The following is a 20663-nucleotide window of genomic DNA, read 5'->3' as shown; positions in this document are numbered from 1 at the left end:
GGTGGAAAGAATCTCTGAAGGTCAAACCAGTAAGGCTGAGCCAGCAAGGAGGACAAACATGGAATGTGTTTTGGTAATCAAGGATGTTCCGACTGAAAATAACTAGTAGCAGATAAACAGCACAAAGTCGCCCAACATTACTGAGACAAGGACATTATGACTGGATTTGATGTAGTCACAAACGGTGTATCGGGTCTTCCGGCTTAAGAACTGGGAACCTCCACTGCAGTAGAATAAAACAGCTCTTTCTGACCAGTTTTGTCTCACTCCTCACTGCTGGCAGAAGCTGAACAAAGCTCTTATAACACAATCCAGGCCCAAACATCTGCAGACTTGGTTAGCTGCAGCCTTCTGGCTCTTCACACTGCCAGAATGTCGTCTTTTAATCTGGAGTTGAACAACCTTTTTGGCTCTGTGTCTGCCTCTGAAGATTTTGCAGTGGTGGCAACGAAGACATAGGGGTGGGGGAGGCTTGTCCTTGGCAATGGAGCCTGGGGAGGTCAGAGTCCACAGGAGCGTACCATGCCACAGAGTCCACCCTCCAAAGCATCCATTTTCTCCAGAGGAACTGATCTCTGTAGCCTGAAGAAGAGCTGTCATTAGGCCACACCCCCTGATGCCAAGCCAGGGTGTAGTATAGCCAGTTTGGTGTAGTGGTTAAGTGTGCGGGGGTTTGATTCCCCTCTCCTCCACTTGCAGCTGCTGGAATGGCCTTGGGTCAGCCATAGCTCTTAGAAGTTGTCCTTGAAAGGGCAGCTTCTGGGAGAGCTCTTTCAGCCCCACCTACCTCACAGGGTGTCTGTTGTGCGTGTGTGTGGGGAAGGTAAAGGAGACTGTGACCGCTCTGAGATTCAGAGTATAGGGTGGGATATAAATCCAATATCTTCTTCTAACACTGTTTTGGGGGGGGATGTCTCCAGTCCCTGGGAGCAGCTCTGGGGTGGGGGTGGGGGTCAAAGGGAGGACAAGGGAGGTGGGGAAAAAAGAATCCTGTCTGTGGATATTTTCAGTGAAATGCTAGGCAATATTTTATTATCAGTGGGTGGCACTCCTCCTTTGCATGGGACCCCAGTGCTTGACATCCTTTGATGACTAGGGCTGAAGAGGCGTTTGTGCACTTTTTTTGTATCTATATTAGTATCCAATCATTTAATGAGCCATTCTCGGCAATGGCTTTCTAAGCAGAAGGTCATGCTCTGTATCTGACTTCTAATAAACCTTAGCCATTTTCATACGCGCATGGGTTTGTTGGGTCAATAACTGGCAAAACCTTACACCAAGGTTACCTATTTGAAGGATGGCACTTTTGGAAGGCTTAACTCAAATGACCAAAGCTGCTGCAGCAGAGCAGAGCGGGAGAGGTGGTCCTGCAGTTATGTGGGTATTACTCCTTTCATGACTTTGTCGGTGATAACCAAAACCCTAAATTGGACTTGGTAAATGATCACGAATGAATGAAGACTGAGGGAGGAGGGGAGATGCTGGTCAACCTGGTGAGGGAGAGAGTTGTGGCTTGTGAGAAGCAAACACTGGACTCTGTCCTGGGATTTTAAGACAGAAGAACTTTGAAAATGAGAGGAAAAGATAAGGCACAAAGAACGTTCCTCATCAAAGACAGGAGTAAACTCAGACGTTGTGGAAAAAGAGAACAAGCCCTTTTGTGGATTAAAAATGGGTTAGCTAACAAGAAATAAAGAGTGAGCATGAATGGGCAGCTTTCACAGTGGAAGGCAGGGCTTTTTGTAGCAGGAACTCCTTTGCATATTAGGCCACACCCCTCTTATGTAGCCAATCCTCCAAGAGCTTACAGGGCTCTTCCTACAGGGCCTACTATAAGCTCTTGGAGGATTGGCTACATCAGGGATGTGTGGCCTAATATGCAAAGGAGTTCCTGCTACAAAAAAAGTCCTGGTGGAAGGTGATAAACAGTGGGGCACTGCAGGACTCAGTTCTAAGTCTGGTGTTTTTTAAGTTGTTCAGTAATGATTTGGAGTTGGGAGTAAGCAGTGAAGCGGCTAAGCATGCAGGTGACACTAAGCTGTTCAGAGAACCAGGAGGACTGTGAGGCTCTCCAGAAGCAATAAATGTTTTCTGGCATGAAGATAAGCTGGTTCAGGGTGTTCCTGTTCCCTTCATTTTTGGCACTGTAACTTCCATCAACATTCTGAGGTTAGTAGCCAGTTTTCAAACACATGGCATTATTTTCTGAGTTACGCTTGCCAGACAGACCCTTCGCTTCAGTTGCAAATAGCACAGTGTGGTGGTGATCCGTCTCACCTGGGCCAGGATTTTCCCGTGCCTTCTGATTTTGGCCATGGGCCTCCTACAATCATCCGGAAGCTGGTGGCTAGTTTGGAGTCTCATAGCCATCTTCAAATCCCAACACACTATTTCTTACTTTACTTGCTTTATTTGATTTATATCCCGCCCTCACTGCTGAGGTAGGCTCAGGACGGCTCACAGCATAAAACCACAACAAACAATTAAAATCCATACAATATTATAAAATTTCGTGTTCAATAATTAAAACTGTCAAAAATGATTTGGTGCTAGCCTCTTTGAGGTTGTATAATTTCAATGGCAACAGTATTTCTTCAAGTTCCCTACAGTACAAGGCTCAGTGTCAGTTAAAAGCCAACCGGAAGAGAGTGGTCTTGCAGGCCTTGCGGAACTGGGCAAGGTCCCGCAAGGCCCTAACTTCCTCTGGCAGTTGGTTCCACCAGTAGGGGGCTGCTACCGAGAAGGCTCTCTCTCTAGTGGTCTTCTTCACGAGAACCAGCCTGGTGTAGTGGCTAAAGCATTTGACTGGGATCTGAGAAGCCTGTCTGCCTGTCTTTTTCTGCCTGTCTATTATTGTTTCTTTTCCTTCCTGCCCCGCCCTCTGCTTTTTCTCCTGATGCCCAGCTTTTTGCCTCCCTTTGCCCACCTATTTCCACTCCTGGGTAGACCGAGTGAGTCTGGAAGCCACTGCTGAGAATGACAGGGGATGATTCCTCTGCCTCACATTACCCTCTAAATATAATGGTTGCACACTTTCTCCTCAGAAACAAAAAAACCCCCATCAAAAGTATGGCTTTTGCATTCCCACATCAACCCAAAAAAGATAACATTTGAGACACAACCAATCCAAGCCCTCTTTAGTAGCTAAGTCCAGAGTTTTCAGTACATAACAATCCATTAAGTACCAGGGTCTTTTTTGTAGCAGGAGCTCTTTTTCATATTAGGCCACACACCCCTGATGTAGCCAATCTTTCTGGAGTTTACAGTAGGCCTTGCGCTAAGAGCCTTGTAAGCTCTTGGAGGATTGGTGTCAAGTCCCTTGCCATGTTAATACTGTATTCTATCTCTGTGCTGCTTTGAAACACCTGCTATGCTGCTGGTAAACGAAAGTATGTGGGCCTTCCAACAGTATCTGTATCTCAAGGTCATCCCTATCTGTTAGAATGTTGTGCTAATGAATTTTACTGTGAGACATAAGAGAAGCCATGTTGGATCAGGCCAACGGCCCATCCAGTCCAACACTCTGTGTCACACAGTGGCAAAAATTTTTATATCTACACACACACTGTGGCTAATAGCCACTGATGGACCTGTGCTCCATATTTTTATCTAAACCCCTCAGACAATGTCTGCATTGTAGCAATTCGGAGTTTTGAGCTTATCTTGCACCAAAAAGAGAGGCACACATTGTAATGATTAACTCCTTCACTATATATATGCATTCACTGACCCCCTTAATGCCGTCACTGGCTTTGCCAGTGGTACTATCATGTCTTACAATAAATGCTAATCCTAATGAAATGGAGAGTTGTAGACCTAACAATTGGCTACATCAGGGTGTGTGTGGCCTAATATGCAAAGGAGTTCCTGCTACAAAAAAGCCCGAATACGGCTACTGGCTACCTACATTGTGTCACATCACTTCCCCACATCGCTGAAGACAGGATGCTCTTCTTCGAGAATCCAGAAAGATAACTGTTACCATTTCCATTTATTCTATACTTCATACAGACCAACAAGGTCATAAGCAAACAAATTCAACAGTCCAATAGCGCAGAATAATACAGTTCAGTTTTACGAAACATAACAAATCAACTTGAAATACTAAGTACAAAGAATAAAATTACCATTAAGGGGGAAAAAGTCATTAAAAAACCATAGATAAAAATTTTGCCACAGCAAGAGTTACGCTTGGATTGATGTCAGCCAAAAAACTTTGTAACTGGTTCTTGTTTTGAAACGTGTCTCCGCTTCTGCAGAAAGATAACTGAAAACAGAGAGTTGCCCATCCAGAAAGACTTGACTGATGTAGGCCTATCCTGACAGAGATCTCAACACCCAGCAATAAGATCTGCACAAATCCCGCAATCATAAAATTTTCATCTAGGGGAAAGATTGGTTGCGAACATGGATGCAATCAGTTCCACCCAATATCCACAACCTGATAAAGGGAGGGACAGTGGCTCAGTGGTAGAACATCTGCTTGGGAAGCAGAAGGCCCCAGGTTCAATCCCTGGCATCTCCAAAAAAGGGTCCAGGCAAATAGGTGTGAAAAACCTCAGCTTGAGACCCTGGAGAGCCGCTGCCAGTCTGAGAAGACAATACTGACTTTGATGGACCAAGGGTCTGATTCAGTATAAGGCAGCTTCATATGTTCATATGTTCAAGACCAACAAGAGGCCGTCAGGATTTGACTTGCCATGTGAAGTATAGAAGATGGCTAATAGAATACAAACAGGCTTTGACAGTAATGCAGACCTGTTGCTTAAATGGGGCAGAATACCAGAACCTGAATGCGATTGTGGTGCGGCCTGCCAAACTGTTTTCCATCTGTCACAGGTATGTGAGTGTCGTGCTTTCCAAGGAGATGTGACAGAGCTCTTGAACTCTCCCTAGCTGCAACTGAGTGGACTGAAAATCAAGATGTTAGAATTTAGAGGGATTGTCCAATCAGTCTGCATGCCTATTATATCTACTTGGTTACATATTTTATATTATGACATACTTTCTGTGTATAACTCTTCAATACGATAAATAATAAATAATAATCCATTAAACATTTCTTGCAAGAAAGGTCTCACCCCAGAGGCACACTATTTGTTCTTCACAGCAGGGGTGGAATTCTAGCAGGAGCTTCTTTGCATATCAGGCCACACACCACTGATGTAGCCAATCCTCCTAGAGCTTACAAAAAAGGGCTTGTAAGCTCTCGGAGGATTGGCCACATCAGGGGTGTATGGCCTAATATGCAAAGGAGCTCTTTCTAGAATTCTACCCCTGCTTCACAGCAATCCTGTGAGGCATGTTAGTGACTGGCCAAATGTGGACTGGAACCCAGACCCAACTGGGGATCAGGCAAGGAGAAAGAGACCTGGCTGGAGCAAGACGATTTCTTTCTACACATTTACAGGCAACTTTTAAAAACACATAACTTTCTTGCACTGGACTAATTTTTTAAACATTTCCTCATCACCAGTCTGTACAAATCCCCACAAAACACAGAAAAGGGCATTTGACTTCTCCCTCCTTAACCGATTTGTGAAAATCAAGGTGGATTCACATTTCAAAACATTCACTTACGAACTCCAAGGACACCCACCCAATTGAAGATGGTGTATGCTGTTTGGAGCACCTTTGAACATACTGAGTTTTTCTCTAAATCTGAATTAATCCCACTAGGGAGACCCTGAAAAATCACACAGCCACCTTAGCCCACCACATCTGGGCAATCCAAAAAGGAGCCTCCACAAAAAAAAAAAAAATCAAATGGAAAGTTTTAACTCTCATGTGGATTCTCAGAGGAACATGAGGGTCTGATCTCTGCCTCAAGTTCTTCTGCGTATTGAGCATTTATGAGGTTTCTCTCATGTACATTACTCAGTGTCTAAAGAAGCCAAAGGTGGCCTTGAATCATCTCCTACTCTTCCCTTTGAGCTCTGTACTATTTCTCCCATATGAACCTTCCCTTCCGTCCTTTGGTTATAGGAAGGTTTCTGTTCAGATATAGTGCTTTTTCAATAGTTTTAATGGTTTTACTTCAGTGTGGACTCTTGTCACAAACTAAGCAGCCATGAGGCCACTCCTTGTATGGATTCTTTGATGCCACTGAAGATGGGACAAATCTTTTCCCACATTGTGAGCAGTCGAAAGTTTTTCACCTATGTGTGTTCCTTGGTGCTGTTGGAGACTGCACACTCTGACAGTATTTCTTTCTGCACTCTGCACATTTAAAAGATTTCTCAGCTGTGTGGGTTCTTACATACTGTCAAAGATGGCTACACTGAATGAAGCTCCTTCCACATTCTGAGCATGCAGAACGTTTCCACCCGTTTGGGTTCTTTGATGCCGATGAAGGTTGCCACTTAGATTGAAGCACTTTCCATACTCTGAGCTTTCAAAAGGTTTCTCCCATGTGGATTCTTTGATGCTGTACAAAATGGCAACTTTGAATTTCTTTCCACACTTTTAGCATTCAAAAGGTTTATGCCCTGCGTGGGTTATTTGATGCTGTTGAAGTTTTTCTCTCAGTGTGGATCCTTAAATGCTTTTGTAAACTGACTCTCCAGGTGAATTTCTTTCCACATTCTGAGCATTCAAAAGGTTTCTCCCCTGTGTGGATTCTTTGATGCTGTAGAAGATTGCCACTCTGATCAAATTTCTTTCCACATTCTGAGCATTCAAAAGGTTTCTCTCCTGTGTGGATTCTTTGATGCCGTCGAAGATGGAAACCCCTACTGAATTTCTTTCCACACTCTGAGCATTCAAAAGGTTTCTCCCCTGTGTGAGTTCTTTGATGCTTCCAAAGACTGCTACTCCAGTTATAACTCTTTCCACATTCTGAACATTCAAAAGGTTTCTCTCCTGTGTGGATTCTTTGATGCCACTGAAGACTAGCACTCCAGTTGAAACTCTTTCCACATTCTGAGCATTCAAAAGGTTTCTTCCTTGTGTGAAATTTTTGATGCTGTTGAAGAGCGCCGCTTTCACTGAATTTCTTTCCACATTCTGAGCATTCAAAAGGTTTCTCCCCTGTGTGAGTCCTTTGGTGTACAAGGAGCTGAGATTTGCATCTGAAATACTTTCCACATTGAACGCATTTAGATGCCTTCATACTACTATGCTTTGGAAAATGTACAGTACCCTTTTTTCCATCAGATAAATGCTTTCCACTTCCTGAGCAGATAAATGGCTTCTCTTCGGAATCATAAAATCCAGGGGGTTTCGTGACAGGTGTAACAAGGGGCATGAGTTGGCTTTCAGCTTCTGAAAAACAGAGGGAAAGCCTTGTCAAACAAACAAAACAATCTGACAAAGACCACCCTGGTTTCAGGAAGGGAAGAGGGCAAGGAACTTGGACAACCCCAAAGCTTCAAGGTGACCCTGTAAGAAAGAGTCACTGGGACTTCAGCTTTATCTAGCTTACCCCTTTTTTAATTACCAACCCCTCTGCTGAGCATATCAAGTCCTTTGGGGCAGTGGTCCCCCAGCCTTTTTGGCACCAGGGATCCGTTTTTGTGGAAGACAATTTTTCCATGGACCGGTTGTATGTGATGGTTTCGGGATGGTACAATTGTGCACTTTATTTCTGTTAGTTTGGTGTGGTGGTTAAGTGTGCAGATTCTTCACTCCTCCATTTGCAGCTGCTGGAATGACCCTGGGTCAGCCATAGCTCTCGCAGAGATGTCCTTGAAAGGGCAACTGCTGTGAGAGCCCCCTCAGCCCCACCCACCTCACATGGTGTCTGTTGTGGGAGGAAGGTAAAGGAGATTGTGAGCTGCTCTGAGACTCTGAAATTTGAAGTGGAGGGTAGGATATAAATCCAATGTCTTCTTATTATTATTGTTGCATTGTAATATAAAATGAAATAATTATACAAGTCACGGCCCGGTTGCTAACAGGCCACGGGACTGGACCACGGCCAGAGGTTGGAGACCCCTGCTTTGGGGAATCAAAGGACAGAGAAGCAGCCCTTGAAAGGAGCCACTGCTGGGCTCAGCCCCTGAAGACGCTTCCAAGACTTCCCATTCTCAGGCCCCAAAAGGTCGCCGTCCCTGCTTACCCTGCGGGTCAGCCTCTCCATCCACCTCTTGTTTTATGTTCATGGAGGGATGCCTCTTCTCACTTTCAGACAGATCCCGGCCTGCCTTGGAGACATTCCCAGCTCCCTCCTCCAAGGGCACCTACAGAAGCAGAGACAGAGAGACCCTTTCAGGGCAGCGCGACAAAAACTTTCAGGGCAGAGCAATAAAACCACCCTGATTATGCCTGATTTATCAGTACATAATATGCAGAAAGCAGGACAGAATTTCCTTAAGGAACATTAAAAGGTCGGAGCACCACAATGAAAAATAGTGCTAGAGAAGTGAAATCCATGAAGAAGGCACCACCACCAAGAAGGCCCAAGACATAATGGCAGCCGCTGAACTGAAAGGCAGGAGGTCTTCAGGACTCTCCAAGCCACACATGTGGAGAGGAATGGGGGAGGGAATTTCGAGCACCCAGAATCCCAAGACCTGCTCTTTCAGGGGGGAGGCTGGCCCCATCAATGCAGGAACCTAGAAGGTTAAATGAATCCAAATTCAGGGGCACATGATTAAATCAGCTGAATAGAGGACATAAATATATAACAATTATATAATAACACATTTATTTAATTGGATTTCTAAACCACCCTCCCCTATAGAATAGGGCTCAGGGCAGTGTATATCATTAAAACATTTACATACTATAAACTCATACTTAAAATAATTGAATACCTAAATTTACATTAGAGCCCTGTGGCGCAGAGTGGTAAAGCTGCAGTACTGCAGTCCAAGCTGGGTTTGGTGGAAGCTGGGTTCAGGTAGCCAGCTCAAGGTTAACTCAGCCTTCCATCCTTCTGAGGTCAGTAAAATGAGTATCCAGCTTGCTGGGGGGGAAAGTGTAGATGACTGGGGAAGGCAATGGCAAACCACCCTGTAAAAAGTCTGCCATGAAAGCGTCGTGATGCGATGTCACCCCAGAGTCGGCAACGACTGGTGCTTGCACAGAGGGCTACCTTTACCTTTTAAAATTTACATTAGTACAACCGGCATAGTCTATAACCCAAAGATGGTGATAAAACTGCCAGAATCCGCCATAGCCTTATAGGGGGCTGCGGGGGGAGGCAGGAATGCCAGTCAGATGGAAAACCGTCGCTGTCCTAAACCAAATGTCTGGCAGAACATGTACCTTCTATTTTTGCCATCAAGTCAAGCTGACTTACAACGACCCCCCTAGGGTTTTCAAGGCAACTGATGTTCAGAGGTGCTTTGCCATCACCTGCCTCTTCATCACAACCCCGGCATTCCTTGGAGGTCTCCCATCCAAACACCAGGCAGGGCTGGACCTGATAGCTTCTGAGATCGGACAAGATTGGGCTTGCCTGGGCTATCCAGGTCACGGCTAGGTCCATGTATCTTGAGTAGTAATTCCACTGTGCACCTTCCTATTCTGGTAGGAAGAAAAGGAATTCTGAGTATGGAGCTAAAGTAACATAATAGTGTATAGACACCGTGCACTGCTATTTTACTTCGGCTTCATACTGCGCTTAGAATTGATTTTCTTTGGTCCAGAATAGCAAGGTACACAATTGAATTACCACTCAACAGCCATGTACCTGACTAGAGCAGAAAGTGATTTCAAATGAGGCTTCTTAAGTACATCTCTGTCTTGAGTCGTGGACACTGATTAGAACACAATCTCAACTTGGTCCTATATTCACTAGTTATTGCAATGTTATTTGCTGTGTCTGGAGCGAATGTGTAGTAACTATGCTTGACCACTTTAAAAGGCCATTTGGTTATATAAACATATGAAACATATGAAGCTGCCTTATACTGAATCAGACCCACGGTCCATCAAAGTCAGTATTGTCTTCTCAGACTGGCAGCGGCTCTCCAGGGTCTCAAGCGGAGGTTTTTCACACCTGTTTGCCTGGACCCTTTTTTGGAGATGCCAGGGATTGAACCTGGGACCTTCTGCTTCCCAAGCAGATGCTCTACCACTGAGCCACCGTCCCTCCCCTGCCTTATACTGAATCTATTGTAGCTGCAGTTAGCCATGTAATTGTTTTTACACTATTTTGTAAAAAAAATCATGTATTTTTTTATAACATGCATACTCTTATATCAATATATATCCATACCAATATTGTATATTTGAAATATGTGTGTGGTGTGGGTTTATGTTGTACGCACAGTGTCCATGCACTGTACTCAGGAATTGTTAAACTGCCATCAGGGGTTACTTTAACTAATAGACTTAGACAACAAGATTTGATGTTTTTATGTATTATTTATTTAAATATTCAGTGTATAAATCATCTATTCCCTACACTGTAAGGCTAGGCAACGTACAGTCAGTAAAAACAAGTCAAAAACAAAAGACCAAAAAAACCAGCTACTTTACTTCAGATGGCATCAGACATTTCCTTGCTACTGTGCTCTGGACTGCAGCACAAATTCACAGGCAGGTGAAGAGAGGACCGAAATAAAGATGGAGGACAAAAGAAAGAAAAATAGGAGGGTGCCTGCTATGGTGGAACCATTGCTGTCCTCATTGTGAGCTGCCCTGAGCCCACTTGTGGGGTAGGACAGGATATAAACTGAATGAAATAAATATATTTATCTTGAATTTGGAGTCATTTAACCTTCTGGGTTCTTAATTTATTAAGCTTTCTCTTTCCCTCTTTAATGTCCACAGCATATTGATGGAACTCTCTGGGGGGGCAGTGATGCTCTGAATTCTTGGTGCTTTGGGGGAGGCAACAGTGGGAGGGCTTCTAGTGTCCTGGCCCCACTAGTGGACCTCCTAAATGCACCTGTTTTTTTGGCCACTGTGTGACACAGAGTGTTGGACTGGATGGGCCTGGATGATCCAACATGGCTTATTCTTATGTCCTGTTTTAACCCATCAACCATCCACCAGTTCCCAGTCTGAGACCAAATTCCTCCCCACCTAAAAACTCAGGATTCAGTTTCTAGGGAAATGCTGCAACCAACCTTTCCATTGCACCCTGGTTTCCCCCATCTTCCCCCTTATATGGACAGAGATATAGTCCCAGCTCTACCCCAGGCCCTCCGCACTCAGGACCCACAGAGCAGAAGGGTCTCACCTGCTTCTCCTTCCTGAAGAGGAATTCCTCAGCCAGGGCCACTGCCTGGAAGCAGCTCTCAGGGCCGCTTTCCCTCACCTGGCTCTGGATCTCTGAGGGCAGCACGTTCAGCAATTGCTCCAGGATCAAGAACTCCAGGATCTGCTCCTTGCTGTGAGTCTCCACTCTCAGCCACCCACGGCACATTTCCTGTAGTCGTCTGTAAGCTCCTCGTGGCCCCTCAGCCTCCTGGTAGCAGAAACCCCGGAACTGCTGACGCTGCTTCTCCTGGCTCAGGACACCCTCTCGCAAGATGGCTGCCTTCACTTTCCCATAATCCTCTCTATCTGGGACATCCAGACGATTAAAGGCCCACTTAGCTTCTCCACTGAGGGCTGGCAGGAGTCGGGTCACCCACTCCTCCTTTGGCCACTGACAAGCTTCGGCCACTTGTTCAAAGGAGGCCAGAAAGGCCTTGGCATCTTCCCAAGGTGAAGGTTTCTCTGGCAAGGGGGGGATTCCCCATGGAGAGTGAAGGCTGTCCACTGTCCTGAGGAACTCCTTCCACTGGGCTTCCCACAACTCCAGGGAAAGGGAACCCTCCACTCTCTGCGGACTCATCAGACTTCCTGGTCTCCTTTCCAGAATTCCCTTCATACTCCCGGCCTGAAGGACTTGAGGGGTTTTTCCTACCCACTCTGATAACTCCCCTGAGTTGGGGCAAGTGAGTCCTTTCTCCTCCATTTTCAACTCAGAATGATCTCTCAGAAATGGCACTGCAGAACTGAAATTTATATTATTGTTTTCCAGACTGGACTTCTCCCTGGAGAAATGAGAAAGAAGAGATATACTGAACTACTGATGGGGTGGTTCCTTCTGATTTTCTCCCCATACTCACAACCCAGAGCCAGCCCTAGGGCCTGCAATCCCCCAGGCAGCCTTGCCACCTGCTGCCCCGCCTCCCATCCCCACTCTTTCTGCTGCCCTTTCACAGCCCAGTGGCAGGGAGAAGCGGTGGCAAAGGGGAAGATGGCAGCGATCGGAGTGGGGAAGGAGGCAGGGAGAGGTGGTGGCAAGGCAATGGGGGGGAAGACAGCAATGAGGGTGAGGAGGGAGGCAGGGAGAAGCAGTGGCAATGGGGGAAAGAAGCAGCGATTGGAGTGGGGAAGGAGGTGGGGAGAAGCGGTGGCAACGGGGGGGGGGGAGAAGCAGCAATAGGGGCAGGGAGGGAGGGGAAGGAGGCAGGGAGAAGTGGCGGCGATGAGGGGAAGACAGCAATCAGGAGGGGGAGGCAGGGAGAAGTGGCAGCAAGGCAAGGCAGGAAGCAGCGATTCGGGGAGTGAGGGGAAGGATTTTTTTTAAACAAAAGGTGGGGGTGCCCAATTTGGCATACCTCCAGGGCTGGCGCCCTAGGCAAGCACCTAGTTTGCATAGTGGAAGAGCCGGCCCTGTCACAGCCCATATACAAAACTGCATCACTTTCATGTATCTACAATGACAATAAATGGATAAACTAAAAAAACCTCATTTAAATGCTTAAGATTTATTTTAATGGCTACTCTGAAAACTCTACCAGCTAGCCTCCCCAATATGCTTACATCATTCACTGGAAGAGCTGTGAAACTGCCATGTTAGCAAACACTTTCCAAAAGGTGTTCCTCGAAGCTGCCTTACTCTCACCCTCATCTTTGGCCCACTGACCTATCTTATTCATTTCAAACCACGTCTTCTTGATAATGATGATGACGATATTGGATTTATATCTTGCCCTCCTCTCCAAATTTCAGAGTCTCAGAGCGGCTCACAATTTCCTTTATCTTCCTCCCTCACAACAGAAACCCCATGAGGTGGGTGGGGTTGAAAGGGCTCTCACAGCAGCTGCCCTTTCAAAGACAGCTTTGTGAGAGCTATGGCAGACCCAAGGCCATTCCAGCAGGTCCAAATGGGAGAGTGGGGAATCAAACCCGGTTCTCCCAGATAAGAGTCCGCACACTTAAACACTACACCAAACTGGCTCCCAGGGCAGATTATAAAATAAAAATGATAGTTTTATAAACAACTAGTTATCTATCAACCAACATGAAAATCAAGCCAGGATCCCTTCTTAATGAAAACATTCACCTTAGAAGTTCTTTCTTAGGTTGCAAAAGAAACGACATTCAGGCAGAAGACTTCGGCAGGAATAGGCACACTCTGCCTAAGAGACTACAGTCATCTTAAGAATTTCTCTCCTTCCCCGAAAAGAGCCTCCTCCATTCACTCCAGTTAAGGTATCTGACCTCTTGCTTTGAGGAACATGAAGAAAAGCAGGACCTTTTTTTTTTTTTTTTTTAGCAGGAACACAGTTCTGGCTGGCTGGGCATCAGGGGGTGTGGCTTAATATGCAAATTAGTTCCTGCTGGGCTTTTTCTACAAAAAAAGCCCTGTGTGAAACAATGGTGACACCTGGGGGTGTAGCGTAACAAGCAAATGAGTGCCTGCTAGGCTTTTTCTACCAAAAAAGCCCTGAAGAAAAGGAATTTCTTAGCTCCCTCCACACCCAAGTTCTCTGTTTAGGACTCTCCTGAACTCCCTGCTCAAAGAGGGGGGAGTAGGGAAAAAAACCTACAAATCAGGAGACATTAATGGATTAGAGTGGGAGATCCCTTGATGGCCCCACAAGAATCCCACCTGATGCCACACCAGTTCTGCCTCTTCTTTTAGAAGGCAGATGCTGAAATCTGCCCCACCAGGGCTACATTTTGCTTCAGAGACACCACAGGGGATTCAATCTGCTTTTAGCCCCAAGAAGCTCAGTCATGAAAGACCCAGAGAGAGCAGGTACCCTCCTCCTCCTTTTTCTCAGACAACTGGGGGGAGTCTCTCCGTGGGGCCAGCACTATCCCCCCTCCCCCAATGCAAAGCCCTCTGCAGCCTTACAAGACTCTGCCTTGGAGCCCACACGCCCTTCCCACTGGGGTTGCCAAGTGCCCGGGAGAAACTCCAACCTCCCCGGCTCTTCTGCCTTGACCAGGAAGGGAATCTGTCCCCCGCCTGGAGAGAAACCGGATCCCCTCCTGGCTTCTGGATGCAAATCCAAGCTAGTTCAGAGGGTGGGGTTCGGAGCTGGCAGCCTTCCCGGGGAGCAAAGACGGGGCCCGCCTGACCTCCTCCCTGGACCTGCTCTGCTCGCCAGACCCACAGAGATCCCCTCGCGGGGCTGCCCAGCCTGGGGGACCCACTTCCTCCCTTTCCCCTTCGCCACCCCAAAGATCTTTACCCTTCCAGCCTTCCCCTCCCCAGTCCAGCTCCAGCCTCGGTCCTCCAGCTCCCTGGCAAACGCAGCCGGTCCCCAAAGACGGAAGTGGGGGGCTTCTGCTGGCTCTCTAGGAAGCGCCGCTCTATCGCTTTAACCCTCTCAAGCCCCTCTCAGGCAAAGAAGCCTCCAGGACCTCCTCCTCCTTTTTCTCGGACAGGTTCAAACCGTTTTGGTCTGAAGCTTCTTGTCATGCAAATTTCCTGCATGCACGAAAGCTTATAAAAGGTAAAGGCAGTCCCCTGTACAAGCACCAGTCGTTTCCGACTCTGGGGTGACGTCGCATCACAATGTTTTCACGGCAGACTTTTAACGGGGTGGTTTGCCATTGCCTTCCGCAGTGATCTACGCTTTCCCCCCCAGCAAGCTGGGGACTCATTTGACCGACCTCGGAAGGATGGAAGGCTGAGTCAACCTCGAGCCGGCTACCTGACCAGCTTCCGCTGGGATCGAACTCAGGTCGTGAGCAGAGTTTAGGACTGCAGTACTGCAGCTTTAACACTCTGCGCCACTTGCTAGGTAAAAGGTTCCTCTGAGCCACATCTCTTGGCCCGAAGATGTCCACCCAATCCCGGAGTTTAAATGTGTCGGAAGCTGTTCTGAACGTCTCTTGGCCCTGAGAACACTGCGGGGCCACTGGCCGACTAGACAGCCAAAAGCCAACGACAACAACAAACAAACAAAGGGTTGCTTGGTGGGGCTAAGAACATAAGAGAAGCCATGTTGGATCATGCCAATGGCCCATCCAGTCTAACACTCTGTGTCACACAGTGGCCAAAAAAAACAAGCGCCATCAGGAGGTCCACCAGTGGGGCTAGAAGCCCTCCCACTGTGTCCTCCCCCCCAAACACCAAGAAGAAGAAGAAGATATTGGATTTATATCCCGCCCTCCACTCGGAAGAGTCTCAGAGCAGCTCACAAACTCCTTTACCTTCCTCCCCCACAACAGACACCCTGTGAGGTTGGTGGGGCTGAGAGGGCTCTCACAGCAGCTGCCCTTTCAAGGACAACCTCTGTCAGAGCTATGGCTGACCCAAGGCCATTCCAGCAGCTGCAAGTGGAGGAGTGGGGAATCAAACCCGGTTCTCCCAGATAAGAGTTCGCACACTTAACCACTACACCAAACTGGCTCTCTGAGAGCCAGAGCATCACTGCCCCAGGCAGAGAGTTCCAACAACTGGCTATAGTTAATAGGCTGTAGTTAATAGCCACCAGGGCCGGCCTTAGGTTGCGCTGCGCCCCTGGCAGACCAGCCACCCATCGCCCCCTGCATGCCCCCCCCCGCCCAATACAATACAATACAGAAACTACACGCCAGCCAGAAGTCCTCCAAGCCCCTCTCTGATTATCAGAATCATCAGAGAGGGGTGGGGAGGGCTTCTGGCCAGAGCGCAGTCTCTGTATCACTCTCTGAGCATCCGAGGAGCAATATCTCAGGGAGCGATAAAGAGGCTGTGTGTTAGCAGCCCTTGCAGGGCAAAATTTGTGCATTTGCCTATGGCGCTGGGCCAGGAGGCTCCAATTTGGTGCCCTCCCCAGCCCAGCGCCCTAGACAAATACCTAGTTTGCCTAGCGGGAGGGCTGGCCCTGATAGCCACTGCTGGACCTCTGCTCCATATGCTTATTCAATCCCCTCTTGAAGCTATCTGTGCTTGTAGCCACCACCACCTCCTGTGGCAGTGAATTCCACGTGTTAATCATCCTTTGGGTGAAGAAGTACTTCATTTTATCACTTCTAACCTGACTGCTCAGCATGGAGTGCCCACGAGTTCTTGTATTGTGAGAAAGGGAGAAAAGTACTTCTTTCTCAACTTTCCCCATCCCGTGCATAATCTTGTAAAGTTTTATCATGTCATCCCACAGCTGACGTTTCTCCAAGCTAAAGAGCCCCAAGCGTTTTAACCTTTCTTCATAGGGCTGGCAAGGAAAGTATTCTGTTCATGCTTAGCCAGAGACAAAGCAGGCTGGAACAAATGGGAGTAAAAAAAAAATAAGCCCTGAAAAGTAATGAAATCAGATTCACCCAATGCTTAGGAAAGCCCCCAAGTCTCCACAAGAACAGGGAGAACTTGAAGGGAGGCATGAAGGATTTTTTGGGGCTGCCAAGCAGCCTCATATTAGCAGCCAAGATCCTACAAGGAAGTCCTAGTCCAACAAATGACTTGGCTTTTCCCTCCTTTTAAGCCTTTTTAAGGTTTACACTTCGCAAAAGAAGGTCAATGTTTCTCCAGTACACACTTCTGCAAATAATTGTCTCCTGGGCTTTTTTGGTAGTAAAAGTCCAGCGGGAACTCATTTGCATACCAAGCCACACCTTTGATGTCGCCATTGTTTCACATAGGGTTTTTTTTGTGGAAAAAGCCCATCATGAACATATTTGTATATTAGGTCACACCTTCTTATGCTGAGCCAGGAACTGCGTTCCTGTATGTTCCTGCTAAAAAGAAAAGCCCTGATTGTCTCCCTCTTTCTGGCTACTTCTCCCTTTTGTTTCCCTTTCCTGATGACTTTCCCCCTTTCTGATTATTCTGCAATTTTTGCAAGGTCCTTCCTTCCTGCTTGCCCTCCTTCCTTTTCTTAAAAACAAAACCCAGAGAGTCCACTGTGGTGATTGATCTAGATATCAGCTTGGTTTCATTGCATTTATTTCTGCCTTTGTAATTCTATACCTGCCGAGGCAGTTTGTTGTTTGAATTGTCTTCTCATTTGCTGTCTTTGCTGTATGATTGCATTTTTTTTTTGCTTATTCGGTAATTCAAAAAAATAATTAAAAAAAACACAAACCCTTTTTTATTAGGTGGTTCTCTCCCCCCCCCCCCCGCCCCTTTTAATTTGGATTCACACTGTAAATTTAGGGGGAGGATGAAGAGCCTGTGAATTAGGGAGAGGTGTTTGTGAGTTTCCTGCATTGTTCAGGGGGTTGGACTAGATGACCCTGGAGGTCCCTTCCAACTCTATGATTCTATGTAGGTTCAGAGGTTTGGATATTTGATCATTTGATATTGCCATTTGGCATCTGAAATCACTCCACTTTCCAATATATAGGACAGATGGACACACATTCTAGCTGCATCTGAATCATGAACGCTCATGCCCTACCACAAATTTCCTTGGTCTTTAAGGTACTACTGGACTCTTACTCTTTTCTACTGCTACAGACAGACCAACACGGCTACCAATGCTCCCTCTAAGCTGCAGAATCTTGTGAGCAAAAATTCTACTTTGTGAGTTACTGGCATTAAAGTTGTGAGCTCCTGCATCAATTAGTGTGCTCTGGGGCCATCCTTCCTGAGCTAAGACAAAATGGGTGAGCTGGAGGCTAAAAAACTGTGAGCTAGCTAACACTAACTCAGCTTAGAGGGAACACTGAAAGCTACCCATCTTCACCTATAATAAAACAATTTGTCTGTGTGTTCATCTATCCATGATCAAAATAATCAGAAAACAAATATCAGAGTCTCAAAATGGGCCTCCAGCCTCAAAATGATCCTGGGAGTTGCAATTCCGTGAATGACAGGAATTGGAACCCCCTGGCCTAGATGAGCTCTAGAACGTCCCTCTCTGATTTGCAATGGGACCAAAGCTTCACTCACACTTACTTTAGTGCTGGGAGAAAACATAGACATTGTGGGAATTTCAGAAACTTGGTGGAATGAGGAGAATCAGTGGGACACGGTGATTCCTGGATATAAGCTATATCGGAAGGATAGGGAGGGAAGGGTTGGAGGTGGGGTGGCTCTGTATGTCAGAGAGGATATACGGTCCAGTAAGGCTGAGATCAGAGAATTAGATTCACTTTTAGAAATGCTTTGGGTTGAAATAGAGGGCCCAAAAGGAAATTTAACTATGGGAGTTTGTTATCGCCCACCAAATCAAAAGAGAGAGGACGATTATAATATGATGGAAGGCTTAAAGATAGCGGCTAAACGTAAAAACTGTGTTGTAATAGGTGATTTTAACTACCCGCAGATTGATTGGGTCAATATGTGTTCTGGTCGAGAGAAAGAGATTGAGTTTCTTGATGCTCTCAATGACTGTGCTATGGAGCAGATGGTCTCAGAACCTACCAGGGGTGGGGCGATCCTGGATTTGGTCCTAAGTAATGCCCAAGACTTGGTGAGAGATGTAAAAGTGATTGCGCCGCTTGGGAGCAGTGACCATAATGTTATTGATTTCACCGTTTGTATAAATAGGGAGTTGTCCAAAAAGACCACCACAACCACGTTTAACTTTAAAAGGGGTAAATACACTGAGATGAGGAGGCATGTGAGGAAGAAACTGAAAGGAAAGGTACATACGGTCAAAACCCTTGAGAAAGCTTGGACGCTATTTAAAACTATAATCCTAGAAGCTCAGATAAAATACATACCACAAGTTAGGAAAGGCACAAACAGGCATAAGAAAAGGCCTGCGTGGTTAACAAATAAAGTAATGGAAGCTGTAAAAGGTAAGAAGGACTCCTTTAAGCGGTGGAAAACCAGTCCAAGTGAGATTAGTAAAAGGGAACACAGGCTGTGGCAAATCAAATGCAAGACTGTGATCAGGCAGGCAAAAAGGGACTATGAGGAGCATATTGCAAAAAACATAAAGACCAACAATAAAACTTTCTTCAAATATATTAGAAGTAGGAAACCAGCCAGGGAGGCAGTGGGGCCCTTGGATGACCATGGGGTAAAAGGACTACTGAAGGAGGATAGGGAAATGGCTGAAAAGCTAAATGAATTTTTTGCCTCCGTCTTCACTGTAGAAGACGAGAACTTTTTGCCCGCCCCAGAACCACTAATTTTGGAAGGGGTGTTGAAAGACCTGAGTCAGATTGAGGTGACAAATGAGGAGGTCCTACAACTGATAGACAAATTAAAAACTAATAAGTCACCGGGTCCGGATGGCATACATCCGAGAGTTCTGAAGGAACTCAAAGTTGAACTTGTGGATCTTCTAACAAAAATCTGTAATCTTTCATTGAAATCTGCCTCCATTCCTGAGGACTGGAAGGTAGCAAATGTCACCCCCATCTTTAAAAAAGGTTCCAGAGGAGATCCGGGAAACTACAGGCCAGTCAGTCTGACTTCAATACCGGGAAAGTTGGTAGAAACCATTATCAAGGACAGAATGAGTAGGCACATTGATGAACACGGGTTATTGAGGAAGACTCAGCATGGGTTCTGCAAGGGAAGATCTTGCCTCACTAACCTGTTGCATTTCTTTGAGGGGGTGAACAAACATGTGGACAAAGGAGACCCGATAGATGTTGTTTACCTTGACTTCCAGAAAGCTTTTGATAAAGTTCCTCATCAAAGGCTCCTTAGAAAGCTTGAGAATCATGGAGTAAAAGGACAGGTCCTCTTGTGGATCAAAAACTGGCTGAGTAATAGGAAGCAGAGAGTGAGTATAAATGGGCAGTCTTCGCAGTGGAGGACGGTAAGCAGTGGGGTGCCGCAGGGCTCGGTACTGGGTCCCATGCTTTTTAACTTGTTCATAAATGATTTAGAGTTCGGAGTGAGCAGTGAAGTGGCCAAGTTTGCGGATGACACTAAATTGTTCAGGGTGGTGAGAACCAGAGAGGATTGTGAGGAACTCCAAAGGGATCTGTTGAGGCTGGGTGAGTGGGCGTCAACGTGGCAGATGCGGTTCAATGTGGCCAAGTGCAAAGTAATGCACATTGGGGCTAAGAATCCCAGCTACAAATACAAGTTGATGGGGTGTGAACTGGCAGAGACTGATCAAGAGAGAGATCTTGGGGTCATGATAGATAACTCACTGAAAGTGTCAAGACAGTGTGCGTTTGCAATAAAAAAGGCCAATGCCATGCTGGGAATTATTAGGAAGGGAATTGAAAACAAATCAGCCAGTATCATAATGCCCCTGTATAAATCGATGGTGCGGTCTCATTTGGAGTACTGTGTGCAGTTCTGGTCGCCGCACCTCAAAAAGGATATTATAGCTTTAGAGAAGGTGCAGAGAAGGGCAACTAGAATGATTAAAGGGCTGGAGCACTTTCCCTATGAAGAAAGGTTGAAACGCTTGGGACTCTTTAGCTTGGAGAAACGTCGACTGCGGGGTGACATGATAGAGGTTTACAAGATAATGCATGGAATGGAGAAAGTAGAGAAAGAAGTACTTTTCTCCCTTTCTCACAATACAAGAACTCGTGGGCATTCGATGAAATTGCTGAGCAGACAGGTTAAGACGGATAAAAGGAAGTACTTCTTCACCCAAAGGGTGATTAACATGTGGAATTCACTGCCACAGGAG

At 46.3% G+C, this 20663-nt stretch overlaps 1 protein-coding gene across 2 annotated transcripts in view; it reads right to left on the bottom strand.

The window, feature by feature from the left end:
- Positions 1-20663, bottom strand: part of LOC132571165 (zinc finger protein ZFP2-like) — a 475317-nt gene that overhangs the window by 442365 nt on the left and 12289 nt on the right. The window contains exons 1-2 of one of the 2 annotated variants that reach the window (XM_060237849.1): positions 14373-14455; positions 11135-11936 (exon numbers count right to left, since the gene is read on the bottom strand). In XM_060237849.1, coding sequence (XP_060093832.1) covers positions 11135-11857 — 723 coding nt within the window. In that variant the 5' untranslated portion in view covers positions 11858-11936; positions 14373-14455. Of the gene's footprint in view, positions 1-11134; positions 11937-14372; positions 14456-20663 lie in introns of those variants that run through there. The other variant, XM_060237850.1, reaches the window with a different exon arrangement.

This window comes from Heteronotia binoei, chromosome 5, assembly GCF_032191835.1.
Source record: "Heteronotia binoei isolate CCM8104 ecotype False Entrance Well chromosome 5, APGP_CSIRO_Hbin_v1, whole genome shotgun sequence".
Taxonomy (NCBI): domain Eukaryota; kingdom Metazoa; phylum Chordata; class Lepidosauria; order Squamata; family Gekkonidae; genus Heteronotia; species Heteronotia binoei.
This window is presented reverse-complemented; position numbering and strand designations above follow the sequence as displayed.